This window comes from Pochonia chlamydosporia, chromosome 1, assembly GCF_001653235.2.
Source record: "Pochonia chlamydosporia 170 chromosome 1, whole genome shotgun sequence".
Classification (NCBI taxonomy): Eukaryota; Fungi; Ascomycota; class Sordariomycetes; order Hypocreales; family Clavicipitaceae; genus Pochonia; species Pochonia chlamydosporia.
This window is the reverse complement of record NC_035790.1, coordinates 7,142,662-7,156,620: the sequence shown is the minus strand read 5'-3', so window position 1 is coordinate 7,156,620 and position 13,959 is coordinate 7,142,662. Positions and strand designations below refer to the sequence as shown.

The following is a 13,959-nucleotide window of genomic DNA, read 5'->3' as shown; positions in this document are numbered from 1 at the left end:
ATGACTTAATACTACACATGACACCACGACTTTTAATAAGAGCTATGCGTTTTTAGACGTGTGTGGCGGTCTTGTCACCTAGATGTTGCACTTACTCTCGTTTTCGTATGACTGTTAATATTTACGGATTGCGTCTACGATTGTTGAGTATCGACATCGCGTCTTCCTCACGTCACGGCTATACGGTCAAATGAAGTTTCGCCCAATATGAGCCGAATAAGTAATTCATTGCTTCGGGTCCTCCAGGCTGTCTTGGCAGGAGCAAATCTTGGTCTCTCAGCATATGGTATTTGAACTTGGGAATTCCTCGTCGCTGAAAGACCACAAGGCCTAAACGAGTACTAACAAAGGACAGTTATAAATTGGTACCGCATGGGAACACCTCAATCCCTAAACGGCTCTGTAAATTTCCTTCTCGCGGCGTCAATCATCTCGATATTGTCGATTTTATACTTGGAGCTCGCACCACGGTTCGCGGGCCGGCTCGGGCACCCCTATGCATATCTTGGCGTGGAAGGAATGAACACGGTCTTCTACTTTGCCGGGTTCATTGCCCTCGCAGTCTACGTGGGCAACCTGACGTTTTGCACGGGCAGAATATGCAGCGCTGCTCGGGCCGACGCAGTTATTGCCGCGGGAGCATTTTGCGCGTGGATAGCATCAACCATCCTGACAGCAAAGCAAATGATTGTGGGAGGAGCCGTTGAAAGGCGGAAGGCGATCGAGATGCGTGAGGTTTGAATGTGGCGAGGAAACAAGGGAACAACTGGGATGCAATTGCTAGGTAATGGCATAATGAATTCTAATGTGACGGCGTACTGGTTCGGGATATCAGAGAGCAAATACGGGCATTACGCAATCTTGGAAATTGGTGGGCTGGTTGTGGTAGAATGGATCGGCTTGGACACAAGGATATAGAGGGACAGGCGTCTTGATAACATGGGAGAGCAATATAATAATAGTTTTGCTGGCGATGAACCGAATTCTTTTGAATTGAAATCCGCTGGAACAGGTTGCCAAGACCCTGGTATTTGATGGGTATAACGCGGATATGAGGGCAAAGCTTGTTCCATTGGACTGATGATTGACGAGAAACTAAATGAGCCAATTTCCAAATATGTTGAAAGCCACAATGCCTGGATGGCAAAATTTCAAGACTGTTCGAGATTCTCATCTTATTCTGCAGACGCGTGTGTATTACGCAACTTAAACATTGAACATACACTTGCTGGTAAGCATAGCAGCTCTTAATGAACATCCGGAGCATCGCATCGGCAGGTCGCCGTACCATTGAAAGCTCACATTCTCTCCGCACCCAAACCCTGCACTTGTATCCCATTGGGAGGTCTGGTCGAATTTGGAAAAGCAAGAGAGAATCGACAGATTGACCCCCATCACATTGACGGGTGTCGGTGAAGCCGTCACTACCGACAGCCTGCGCCTCCTCCACACACAGCGACACCGGCGCCATGCGTGACAGGTCGTCTCGTGGATTGGTCTGGTTCAACATGAGGCTCGAATAGAAGCAAAAAAATAAAGTACTGTATCTAAATTCGAACAAACTAGTAATTCTGTAAGCACGCCCAAAATAGTAAACACGTCAACCCAAAGAAACAAAAACGACACCGAGTCCCCATCCACCCAATAAAACTACCCGTCTCACCACCACCGGGCACTCGATGGCGTGCGAAGCCCATTCCCCAGCGCGACCTGGCTGGACGATGGCGTGCTCGTCAAAGTCATGGCGGGGTCAATTTCACAGTCTGGTTCAATTTGGATGTTTGATGGCTGATGACATGATGGCTTTACCCCACGTCCCGCGTCCGAATCTCCATATCTGGAACCCGAACCAGACCAGTACAGCTTGAAATGTGAAATGTCAATGTGGCCATGGGGGTGACCTACATTGCCGGACGGGCCCTGGTAGGTCTTTGGAGTTTCCTTTGCGTAAGGAGTACTTATAATAACGCAATTGGGCTCCAGAGGCTACATACCCGGGCATGTATGGAGGTTTGTGGCAGCGGGAGGTAGTTTAAAAGGGAGCTTGGGTAGCTTCCCCTGCCCTCCTTTTTGATGTGACAACATTTTATTCATTTCTACTCTATTATTTACTTTTTTAAAGACTATTTTGTCGTATTGAATCCTGTGCCTGTATCGAGGAATTGAAAATGTCTGGTTTGAGCGAAAAGTTTGAGACGCTGCAGCTGCATGCGGGGTGAGTAGATGTGATCTGATCAGACGAGACGAATCATCCGACGTCGGGCTGACTTTGTTGTTTGTACTCTGTAGCCAGGAGCCTGATCCGACTACCAAGTCGAGAGCTGTTCCTATCTACGCAACCACAGTGAGAAACCTGCGAATGTGAACATCAATTAACACAAGCTAATACGGATCAGAGCTACACCTTCAATGACTCGGCTCACGGGGCGAGGCTCTTTGGCCTCAAGGAGTTTGGCAACATCTACAGCCGTATCATGAACGTACGTGACAACTCTTTCCTCCACACTCTCCAAACAACCAACTAAAATACAATCCCAGCCCACCGTCGACGTCTTTGAAAAGCGCATCGCCGCTCTCGAAGGCGGTGCCGCCGCCCTCGCCGCCGCGTCCGGCCAAGGCGCGCAATTCATCGCCATCAACACCCTCGCCCATGCCGGCGACAACATCGTCTCAACGTCCAACCTCTACGGCGGCACGTACAACCAGTTCAAGGTGTTCCTGCCACGGCTCGGCATCAAGACCAAGTTCGTCGACGGCGACAAGCCCGAGGACATTGCCGCGGCCATCGACGACAAGACCAAGGCCGTCTTCCTCGAGAGCATCGGCAACCCGCGCTACAACGTGCCCGACCTTGAGGCCATTGCCAAGGTCGCCCACGACGCGGGCGTCCCGCTCATCGTGGACAACACCTTTGGCGCTGGTGGCTACTTCATCCGCCCGATCGACCACGGCGCCGACATTGTCGTGCACTCTGCAACCAAGTGGATTGGTGGTCACGGCACCACCATTGGCGGCGTCATCGTCGACTCTGGTAAGTTCGACTGGGGAAAGCACTCGAAGCGGTTCCCGCAGTTTGTCGAGCCGGCGGAGGGGTACCACGGCCTCAAGTTCTGGGAGGCCTTTGGCAGCATCTCCTTCATCATTAGGGCTCGTGTCGAGATCATGAGAGATCTGGGCGCCGCGCTGAACCCCTTTGCCGCGCAGCAGTTGCTGCTGGGGACGGAGACGCTGAGCCTGCGCGCCGAGAGGCATGCCCAGAATGCGCTTGCCCTGGCGCGCTATCTCGAGAAGAGCCCCTACGTCAGCTGGGTTAGCTATCCCGGCCTGGAGAGCCACCCCTACCATGAGACTGCTAAGAAGTATCTCAAGAAGGGGTCGGGTGGTGTGCTGAGCTTTGGTGTCAAGGGGGGCGGCGCGGCGGGCAGTCAGGTCGTGGATGGGTTTAAGCTGATTTCTAACCTGGCGAATGTCGGTGATGCCAAGACGTTGGCTATTCAGTGAGTTTTTCGCCTCCTCTTGTTTTCATGCTGTGATGTGTATGGATTTTGTGAGCGGATTTGGCTAATTTTTTGACAAGTCCTTGGACGACTACCCATGAGCAGCTGACTGATGAGGAAAAGGCCAGCTCTGGCGTTACAGAGGTATGTTTTCAAAGGGCGTGTTGGCGTGTGCGATTGCTAACGATTTGTAGGATCTTATTCGTATCTCGGTCGGTATCGAGCATATTGATGACATTATTGCCGATTTTGAGCAGTCGTTTAAGGCTGCGGAGGCTACTACCAAGGCGTAGATGTGATACCTAGCTAGATGAATAATGATGATTTGAGAACCAACGATGATGTTGCGTTTATGCGTGAGATGGGCTTTACATTTTACATGGTCGTGAATATATACTGTGGTAATGTAGATTTACGAGTCTATCTATGCCATGGGCACCAGCTTTATGCCATGATCGTTACTCGCATCGACTGGCTGACCTCGTGCTCGTTTGCTTCTGAGCCGAACTTGTCAAAGTCACTGTGTTACTGGGATCAGTGCTTTGTTCATTATACCTTGGAGACAGGCTATTCATCTAATCTGATGGCAACTCGGTGCTAGCAAAGGTAAATCAACTGCCAGTGCAGCCGAATAGCACCTACGTGATATAAAGATTGACACCTCATACCAATGCTAGTTTCAGTCCGCGCCTTAAACCAATCAAGCCTACATAATTATTCAATTGAAAAAAAATTAAACACTACCTAGGTATCTAACAGAACTCATAAAATAGTACCATTCCGAAAACACCACACCGGCCAGCTCATCTCACCAAGCTACCGCCGCCCCACATGATTGGTCCACCCAACCTCCAAACCAAACCTCACCTCACCTCCAAACCTCCCATCATCACCACCACCACAAGCAACATGCGTCTCTCCATCCTCCCCCTCGCGGCCCTCGCACCGCCCGCCCTATCCGCCTCTCTAACGCTCTACCTCCCCGCCATCCCCAACCCCTTCACCCTCCCCCCCTCCACGCACGCAACCCTCTCAACCCTCAACGCCGCGCACTCAACCCCCATCACCACCCTCAACACCTTCGTCTTCCACAACGTCACTCCCGGCTCCTACCTCGCCGACATCCACTCCAAGACAGACGGCTTCCGCCCCATCCGCATCGACATCACGCTCCTCGACGACGGGTCCGAGGCCCTCCACGCGTGGGACACGTTTCGCGGCAACGAATGGGGCAATAAGGGGGAGGTTCTGCCCGTGAAGCCCGGCAGCGCGGGCTGGGGCGTCGAGGTGAAGAGCCTGGGGAAGAAGATTTACTTTGTCGACCGGCCGACGTGTATGTTTAAGCTGTCCTTTTGTTGTTCCTTTTGGTGAGGGATGCTAATGAGGTGTAGTTTCGCTGTTGGACATTTTGAAGAATCCCATGATTTTGATGGGTCTGGTGAGCATGGTCATCTTTTTTGGGATGCCGAAGCTCGTTGAGAATAGTAAGTTTTGTTGGTCTTTTCATGTGGGATGTTGTAGCTGACGGCGTGTAGTGGACCCCGAGATGAAGGCCGAGTTTGAGGCTCGTCAGCGTGAAGGGCCGATGGCCGGTATGGGCGGCCAGCAGAATCCGCTGGGGAACTTTGACATGGCTGCCTTTTTGGCGGGTTCGAATAAGAAGGAGGGGGGTGAGGGGGGAAGTGTTAGCGACGGGAGAAATGAGCCTGTTCGGCGGTGATTGCTTTGCTGGGATGACGGTGGACAGGATACGATGAACGATTGTTGTAGACGATGGTGTGTTGTGTTTGGGTGTAATATAAAAGTCAACATCTTATACAAGTAGCAGATTATACTGTTACAGAGCAGTACAGCATACACACACAAGCCAATTGTACGTCATATTTATTGCTACAGCTATGCTATGCTCTACGTCCATACCCAAGGCCGTTCCTCATAACCCATTCTGTCCCTAAAAGTCGCCGCCGCCGTCAAAATCACCACCACCACCGCCATCATAATCATTGTCCATGCCATCCTCTGCAAACAGGTTAGCAACAATCCATAACATTCAAAGGAGGCAGAAGAAAACTCACGGTATCCCTGGTTGTACTCTGACTGATCATGATCGTGAATAGCGTCCGCAATCAGCGCACCGCCCAAAACACCAGCGCCCAAACCCAACGCACCACCCGCGAGACCCATGCCCATACCACTACCACCGGGTCTCCGTCCCTGCTGCTGGTAACCACCCTGCGGATATCCGCCATAACCACCACCATAACCACCCTGAGGAGGATACCCTCCATATCCAGGCTGTCCGTACCCTCCGCCATATTGTCCCATAGGCGGCCCCTGGGGATATCCGCCGTACTGCTGGGGCGGCGGGCTCTGATAGTAATTCTGCTGCTGGGGATATCCTCCGTAGCCCTGTCCACCCTGCGGATTCTTCCCCTTTCCAAACAATTTACCTAGAAAACCACGGTCTTTGCCCCGGGCATCGTCTCTAGGAGGCAAGTCCGAGGGAAACGGGCTCTGCGAGTGTCCCGCTCCCCCCTGGGCATATGAATCCGCCGCACCGCCAGCGGCATATCCAGCCGGGGGAGTAGGACCACCGCGCGCCCTCGCATCCTCCTCGGCCTGCAACTTTGCCGCTAGCTTGGCATCTTCGTCCTGTGTCGACGACGCACCAGCATGTCGATTTTGGGCTGTCGGGTCATCATAGGGGTTCTTCTTGGTATCTGTTGGCGCGGGCCCGTTGCCGGGTTCATAGCCCGGCGGCGGATCAGTCGGGGCGTTCTCGTCGACTGGGAAGACCGGCGCGGTGGGTTTATCCCATTGCGATTTCTTGGTGTACACGTTTACATAGAACCTGTGTTTTACGAAAATCAGCGAGCCGTTGTGAAGTATGGCGAAACAGAGAACTCACCACTCCTTGTACTGGTCGTTCCAGCGCGCGACCCATCCGGCCGGAACTTCTGGCGCTTTTGGCGGGGGCGGGCCAGACGGCGGTGCGTAGTCTTCCATTAGAGGGCGCAGGAGATAAGGATTGCGATTTTGAAGGGATAGGATGAGATTTAATGTTGAGGAGGAAAGATGGCGTAGGAAGTTAGAGGAGGGAGATTGCGTAGTGGTGAGATTGATGACTTGAAGTGCTCAAGTGGGTAAATTGTATGTTGGGAGGGGTAGCCTTGAACTAGAGACTAGGAAGAACAAGAGGCGCGAATGGTTAGAGTAAGATGTGGCATGGATTGATGGAGGAAGTCATGAATAAAGAAACCAGGATGGGATGGACAGCAGCCTAGGTGTATATATTCTAAAGTTCATTGCTACTAAGTACTGTATGAAGAGGCCGCGCAAACACAGGCTCACCCGCCCATCATCATCGGTCAAGACGGAGCAGACGGATCCCGCGCGATGAACCAGAGTACGTACCTGACCTGGAATTCCAGTTGTTTGACCACCAGACTTGACTTGCACCTTGCACTTCTAGCCCTGATGGCATGTTCTAGTCCATGACAGTCCAGTCTCCATGGTCCATGGTCCATGGTCTCTAGGTCCGGTCCAGTGCCAAGCCGCCACCTGCAGTTGCCCACGATGCCTGACCAGATCCAGATCCGGTAAGCTCTGTCGTCATATGCAGGTGTGCACTCTGCACTGCCACCTGTTGCACAGCATTTGATCGCGTCCCGTCAAAGTTCGTCGCTGCACCAAACACTTGCATTTTGCCTTTGCCTTTGGCTCTGGCTTTAGCAGTGTGTGTGACAGGAGGCCTGAACGATCATGGACTCTGTGCACCTGCACTTGCACTTGCGTGTAAGACGGTTCAGTTCTGCGACGGATTTGCGAGAACTCACAATTGCGGCATGTGCAGGCATGGATCCGAAACTGAGATGCTGTCAGGTCCGTTGCCGCGGATCCGAAGGAGAGCATGCTCTTCGATGGATGTTGGGTTTGAGCACGCCTGAACAATGTATTGATGCGCAACACTTTCCACTCCAAGTGAACAAAGACTGTTCACATCGTGGCCATGCGCCAGCCCTGTTAGACAATACTCGGCTAGATTTACTCATGCAAAGTCCCCGTGCTTCCACTCGCCACTCATTCAATGTTCAATGTTCAATGTTGCCACACTACGACTACGGCTCCTCCACAACCCGTTCTCGCTCTCGCAAATTGACCACTGCAACCCAGCCACAGCCCAGTCATCCAGAATATTCCACATCGTCAAACAACACCCTACTCACTTCAGTAATTTCCGGCCGGGACAACGCGGCCAAACATGTGGCTGAGCACGCTTGCCAGTTGAGGTCCTGAGGTCATATTCCAAATTTCTTGTTACAACATACTATCACCATACCATTTACATACACTTCCAGCAGCCTCAAGAGGCATCCAACTATGCAGTCAGTTAGTATCAGTTATGCTATGTCCAACCCAAGCAATAATCCCCACATATCGCCCGCTTCTACCATTCTATCCTTCCAATGTACGAGTCGCCATTCAATATACAAAACGCCAAACGACGAAACGGCCAGAAAACAGACACAAAAAAGAAAAATTCAAACGCTATTCCTGCTCAAGCATATCCCAGGTCTTCTTCAATTCTCCGCTCCCCAAATAGATACGCTGCCTCGAGGCAATACCGCCCGTGGCCTCTCTCCATACGCCTCTCACTGCCATAGCAGATGAGGACGCCATCAACAATGCCGCTTAGGATACCTTCCATGGCGCCCATAACCGAGTACCCAATAAAACTGGCCATGATGCCGACAATGTATGCGTAGGCAGACCCACGGATGCCCGTACCCTCGGGGAGCTGGATACGGAGTTGTTTCGCAGTAATGACCCAGCCTGCAAAACCGAGCCCCGTTGCCATGATCAGTCTCGTCGCCACCAGTAGAAGCTTTGCCAGCCGGTACGGAAGCAGTCCGTTGGCTTGTCCCCGGAGCCGCAGGGCTCGAGGTGTAAGTGTTGTCGTGGGTATCGTGGGGGACACAATTTCCATCTGGTCTAATCCTCTTGCCGAAACCGCAAGGCTCTGAGAGTGAATTGCGCCGTACGTAACTGTCAAGGGGTTTGTAAGAGCCACAATCGGCGTCGGAATCCAGAATCCTGCCAAGTTTGTGATCGCACCTCCAATCCGCCTAGGGAGAAACAGTAAGGGTGCACGAATCAACAGCGAGAGCAGTGTAGACTGGCAGATGCTGCCAAAGATTGTCGTAGTAGCGTGGCTCAGAGCAGCCGCAACGATTTCTCTAGATGGTGTGATAGGGCCAGCATTGCGGTGGAAATACCACTGCGAAACCGTGGCGGCAGTGGTTGCACGATGGACGGCATTGATGACTGCCAGCGTCCACATGTACATGAAGATAAAGGCAGCCCCGAGCCACCAGCTCGACATTTGAATGATGAATCTCACCAGCGACTTGGAGAAGTAACCACCCATAAAGACGCGCGTGAACATGGCAAGCCATGCCCAGGTCCAAACGACAATCAGCGCCAGACACCCAAAGCCAATGATGAGGAGGCCCGGGTTCTGTGCGAGAATCTTGGACGAAAACTGCAAAATCTCAATGGCCTGGTGGATGGCCCGGCGACCCTTTACAACCAGCCATAGCCACAACACGCACGATGCCGCAGGGATGAGCGAGAACCACCTCATTACGGAGTCTTGGAGGCTTGTTCCGTGTGTTCTTCCCTTGAACGATGATATAAATGTGTATAGTGAGAATGACAGCATAATTACTGGCACCGCAATCAAAATTACGCTGACGAGCGGCCGAACAAAGGATCGAAGGGCCGCGAGCCATATGAATGATACGAAGATGGACACAACGGTATCCACTGCCAGCATATCAAACGACTTCTGCAGCGTTGCGTATATGGTGTCACCGACTGGGCTCTTTTGCGGAGACGTGTGTAGCCACACCAAGACAAAAGTCGACATCATGCCCGCAAAGGTGATGAGATAGATCCAAGCAAAGAATGGGTCATGCCGAAATAGCTCGCCCTCAGTCAACAAGTTGCCTGGTTGGGCCACTTCATATTCCTCTGGATCGTTCCTTCGGATACTGCTAAGATCGGATTCAGTCGTAGATGTTCGCCTCGGCATAAAAGGTTCCTGTTCTGGTTGGGACTTGAATCGTTGGAAAGGCGGGGGGCTAGAGTCATTTGGATCCTCGCCTCCCAGTAGAGACTCGGGCGGATCGTCATCCCCATCTTCGTCACCATCTTCTTGAGAATCGAGTCCCACGTCAACCATTTTGCCCTTGGCCTGCGGGTTCCTACTGGTTTCCGGATGTTGGCGCCCCTCGCCCGATTTCGAAAGTTCCTCGGCCTCTTCGTACAATGTATCGCCAGCCAAACGTGGTTGGTGCGAGCTTCTGGCCCCGTTCCAGCTACTCCTTATGCCTCGGCCAAATGCACGTTCTCGGTATGGATTGTCCACATCTCCAGCGCTGTCCTCGATAGATGCATGACTGTTGGCCGATTCGGTACTCTCTGCTAGTTTACCTGCGGCCGCCACCCTCCGTGACCGTTGTAAGGCAAACAAATCTGCGGCTTCTCGTTCTCGCTCCTCCTCGTCATCTTCTTCCCGGAACTCGTCAAGTGTGCTGTGAAATAGTGGTGCATCTTGTGCTGCTGATATCCGCGAGGCGAATCCTAGATTGCCAAACCTTGAGCCGCTGCCGTTTTGTTGATAGGGATTACCGCCGTATCCTCTAGCTAAAAACGACCGAGTTGCCGTGCTTCCTCTGCCGCCGTCTCGCTGGGTTCGTCCGGGCCGTGACGGTGGCCAGTCGTTGGATCGGGGGTTGTCATTATCGCCTTGTCCTGCAAACCCTGACAGCCTAGACTGAGACTGTGCTAAGAACCGTGACGCATCTGAGGGTTCCGCAGTTAGCACCATCGAAGCTCGACAACAAGATCACAGTGAACGGGCGGTTACAAACATTCTGAAAACATGATGCTGTTGCTATGTATCCCCTATATCACCATCCGCCTCCGCGGGCCACAAGCGTTGTGAGGCCGTCTTCGATGACAACTTGGACAAATGACGTCGTTGGGGAAAACACCGTGATGATGACTTATGTCCGGGCTCACGTCACTTCTGGAGCTGGTGGGTAGAATGTCGATGCAGTGAAGTAGCTGCTATCAGACTGCGACCGCAACTCGTCAGGGTTTTGGATTGAGGGTATCTAAATGGGATGCAAGGGCGGTCGAGGGAGATGTTGGATGAAGGATATCAAAGCGGAGGAAGAATGACGATAACAAAGCGTCCGGCAAGTCGAAGGTCGGAGGTACTGGTCATGCGACGCGAGGCGGGTGAGGCCGGGGTCCTGGGGAAGGTTGGCAGCCAGTCGATAAGTGACTTGCTTGATGGACGGAATAGGTCAGGCAGATGGGCAGCGCAGCGAGTTGAACGGTACCGCAGTGGATGTGGTACTGTGGTGAGGCACAAAGTACCTTTGATAATTGGACCGGTGCTGTTGTGAGTGACACAGACCACTTGAGCACACCAGGCGGTCAGCAGCAGACGTCAGGCGGGGAGTCACACGCCCCGCAGGCACTCACGGATGCTGGACTGGCTTCGAATGTCTGGGTGTCACTGAGCGCTGGACTGGATCAGTTTCAGTGGTCGGCGGCGCTAATCTTTCTCCGCTATTTGCCTCAGCCAGAGCTAACAAGCTTCAATGTTGCGAGCTCCAATGGTCCCAGTGCCAAGTTTGGACTAGACAACTGGAACGCTGGAACACTCGCAGCAAGGCATCGAAACCTGTGACGCATGCGGCTGTCTCATTCAGCTTCTCATATTAACCTGGAGCAGATTTGCGCCAATGAAACATAAAGGCGTTGAAGCTTTTGAATTCAAGCCAGGAACAAACCAGACAGTATTCAAGAATCTGGCAACGGAGTTAATCCGATGTGATTCGAGTTCGGCCAGTGTCGTCGTCTCAAAATTCAGGACGTCTGGTCCAGATGTCCGCTTGAGAGGCAACAGTTTGCGTCGTTGGTTAAAATTGATTGTAGGCAGCATCCATGGAGAGCCAGACCAGGCACGCAGCTTAACTAGGACACATGTACAATGCCGTCTTCACCTTTTGACTACTAGGTAGTGGCCTCTGCTCCAGTTGGATACCCTCGATGCCTGACCTTGATTTACTTGTTGAGTGTTTGGTGCGCCATGCTCGATGCTTGCACTGTGAGTATGCTGAGCTCATGTCTGGTGCACATGAACCTTGGGCTAGCATGTGGTGACTGTCAATTCCAAGTCTGATGCAACACGATTAATGGGTCAATGAAATTTCCAGCGTGCATGCCCTATCGAATCCGAAAATAGGATTGATCGAATCTAGGCTGAATACATCATCTATCTGTCATTTAGTACTCGAAATATCTCAATCCTTGCTCCTCTTTGTGAAAATGGGCTTTCTATGCTGCATCACATTAATACAGTCTGAAGATTGACGAGAAAGTTTAATTTCTCCAGCTGCGGCTACCCTCCACGCGATCCATGCAAATCTAGTGGCTTCCAATCGTTCGCACAGCCTTGCCCATGAATAGAGAATCAAGTAGTAGCGAATTCTGCAACGCAACACCATCATACCAAGTGGAAGGGTAGACCAGCGCCCAATTATCAAGTGTAAACTGGCTATACCCCTCGGGCAGTGTTAAACCAGTCGGCTTTGTACCAGCAACTCGCCGAATTGTCCGTAGTCTGTGGTAAATGCATTCGTCTGTAGTCATATTTACCCCAATTACTCTCTACTTTATGTAAGCCTCGATGCACATTATTGACTCTCCCTCTGTCCCCTCATTGCGCTCTGCCTGAATGCCTGGTGATGTACACACAAAGTCAAGATAAGCGAACGCAACTCAGGCAAACTTCACCCATCTCCTCCGCATGCACCTCAACCCAACCCAACCGCCAAACCCACCAGTGAGGAAATATACCTCAAATCTCACTTCACCCATCATCCAAACACCGCGCAACATCCTCGTATGTCTCACCCTGGACACGATCCAAGTGGGGGAGCCTTATGCCCATCGATAAAAGTCCCTGCCAAGCAGAGACAAAAAAAGCCTTAGAAGGGCATTTCCCAGCACGAAATACCCAGCAATGACGGCGCCTAACCACAAAATTAATAATAGCCCAATGTCCCGCACACCGTACAGTCCGTTTTGCAGCTAACCGAATTACGGTATTTCCAGACAAATAAGCTTATTCCCCAATTCCCCCATCTCCTATGAGCGTTCAGCCTGGCGGAGTCCATCATGGGTGGAAACGTGGCTGATGGTGCGAGTCAACGCCCGACTTGGGTCCATGGGCTGACTTGCACGACACTCGCGGGAGGCAGCCAGTTAGGTCTGAGGGGCAGAAACGTTGACGATGCTCAAAGGAGCATGGTCTGTGAGGAAGCTGAATGTTTAGTGCGACCCTTGTTTTAGAAAGAGAGAATGTATAAGTATCAATTGAGGGCTGCGGGGGAAGGGGATTTCACGAGAGAGACTTGTTACACTTTTTTCCTGGGCAAAACACCAAGATACTAGGTTATCGTAGTATATCGTGATAGTCAACACCATGGCGTACCAACCTCAGCAAGGATACCAGCAGCAGCAGCACTTCCCTCCTCCTCCTCCCCAGCAGGGCCAGCAGCAACAACAACAGCCGCAGCAGCAGCACTTTTCCCCCCCTCCTCAGCAGCAGCAACAACAGCAGCATTTCGCGCCTCCTCAGCAACACCAACAACAACTCTCTTCAACCGACGCCGGCTCCTTCCACGGCGGCAGCTACAACATCACCCACCGCGACACAAATGCCGTCCTCAACATCACCCTCCAGCCCGGCGGCACCGTGCGCTCCAAGTCCGGCGCCATGATTCACATGGCCGGCACCATCCAGCTCACCGGCGCGGTCAAGTTCTCCATGAAGAAGCTCTTCACCGGCGGGAGAATGTCCGAGTCGACGTACACTGGTCCTGGACGACTGGCTCTCGGTCCCACGCTCCTGGGCGACATTATAACATTGCACGTCGATGGCCGGACGCCCTGGACAGTTGGTAAAGACGGCTTCCTCGCATGCACGCCCGACGTGGTGATGGATACCAAGGCGCAGGGGATGACCAAGACGCTGTTCTCGGGAGAGGACCTGTTTGTCTATCGTGTTGGTGGACAGGGAATTCTGTGGCTGACGAGTTTTGGAGCGGTAGACCGTCTGGATGTAAGTTTTGTGCTGGCCTTGACTTTGATTTCTCTTTTATGCCCTTTTGCTGACTGGTGGTGATTTGCAATAGCTTCAACCTGGTGAGCAGCACATCGTTGATAATGGCCACCTCGTAGCTTGGAGCTGCGACTATAAGATTGAAAAGGCTGGCGGAGGGGCGATGAGCAGTTTGAAGACGGGCGAGGGATTGGTGTGTCGCTTCACGGGACCGGGGTCGGTGTATGTGCAGACGAGGAATAAGGAGGAGTTTGAATC

The 13,959-nt window shown here is 52.3% G+C and overlaps 5 protein-coding genes across 5 annotated transcripts; 3 read left to right on the top strand and 2 right to left on the bottom strand.

Moving 5' to 3' along the window:
* Window positions 1–372: 372 nt before the first annotated feature.
* On the top strand, window positions 373–741 carry VFPPC_01883 (membrane-associating domain-containing protein; the record flags this gene model as incomplete). Its single annotated transcript, XM_018281638.2, has 1 exon — window positions 373–741. The coding sequence occupies one exon, from the start codon at window positions 373–375 to the stop codon at window positions 739–741; it is 369 nt and encodes a 122-aa protein (XP_018150443.2).
* Window positions 742–2,168: 1,427 nt separating this feature from the next.
* On the top strand, window positions 2,169–3,790 carry VFPPC_01881 (O-acetylhomoserine; the record flags this gene model as incomplete). Its single annotated transcript, XM_018281637.1, has 6 exons — window positions 2,169–2,215; window positions 2,290–2,344; window positions 2,397–2,480; window positions 2,539–3,497; window positions 3,578–3,641; window positions 3,692–3,790. The coding sequence occupies 6 exons, from the start codon at window positions 2,169–2,171 to the stop codon at window positions 3,788–3,790; spliced, it is 1,308 nt and encodes a 435-aa protein (XP_018150442.1).
* Window positions 3,791–4,406: 616 nt separating this feature from the next.
* VFPPC_18662 (hypothetical protein) lies at window positions 4,407–5,217 on the top strand (the record flags this gene model as incomplete). Its single annotated transcript, XM_022430239.1, has 3 exons — window positions 4,407–4,830; window positions 4,889–4,981; window positions 5,033–5,217. The coding sequence occupies 3 exons, from the start codon at window positions 4,407–4,409 to the stop codon at window positions 5,215–5,217; spliced, it is 702 nt and encodes a 233-aa protein (XP_022286017.1).
* Window positions 5,218–5,448: 231 nt separating this feature from the next.
* VFPPC_01880 (RNA-binding protein) lies at window positions 5,449–6,503 on the bottom strand (the record flags this gene model as incomplete). Its single annotated transcript, XM_018281636.1, has 3 exons — window positions 5,449–5,516; window positions 5,573–6,348; window positions 6,406–6,503. 3 exons carry the CDS (start codon window positions 6,501–6,503, stop codon window positions 5,449–5,451), a joined length of 942 nt encoding a protein of 313 aa, XP_018150441.1.
* A 1,552-nt stretch (window positions 6,504–8,055) lies between these two features.
* VFPPC_01879 (ctl transporter) lies at window positions 8,056–10,445 on the bottom strand (the record flags this gene model as incomplete). The annotated part of the gene is made up of 2 exons (XM_018281635.1): window positions 8,056–10,364; window positions 10,433–10,445. 2 exons carry the CDS (start codon window positions 10,443–10,445, stop codon window positions 8,056–8,058), a joined length of 2,322 nt encoding a protein of 773 aa, XP_018150440.1.
* Window positions 10,446–13,959: the final 3,514 nt, after the last annotated feature.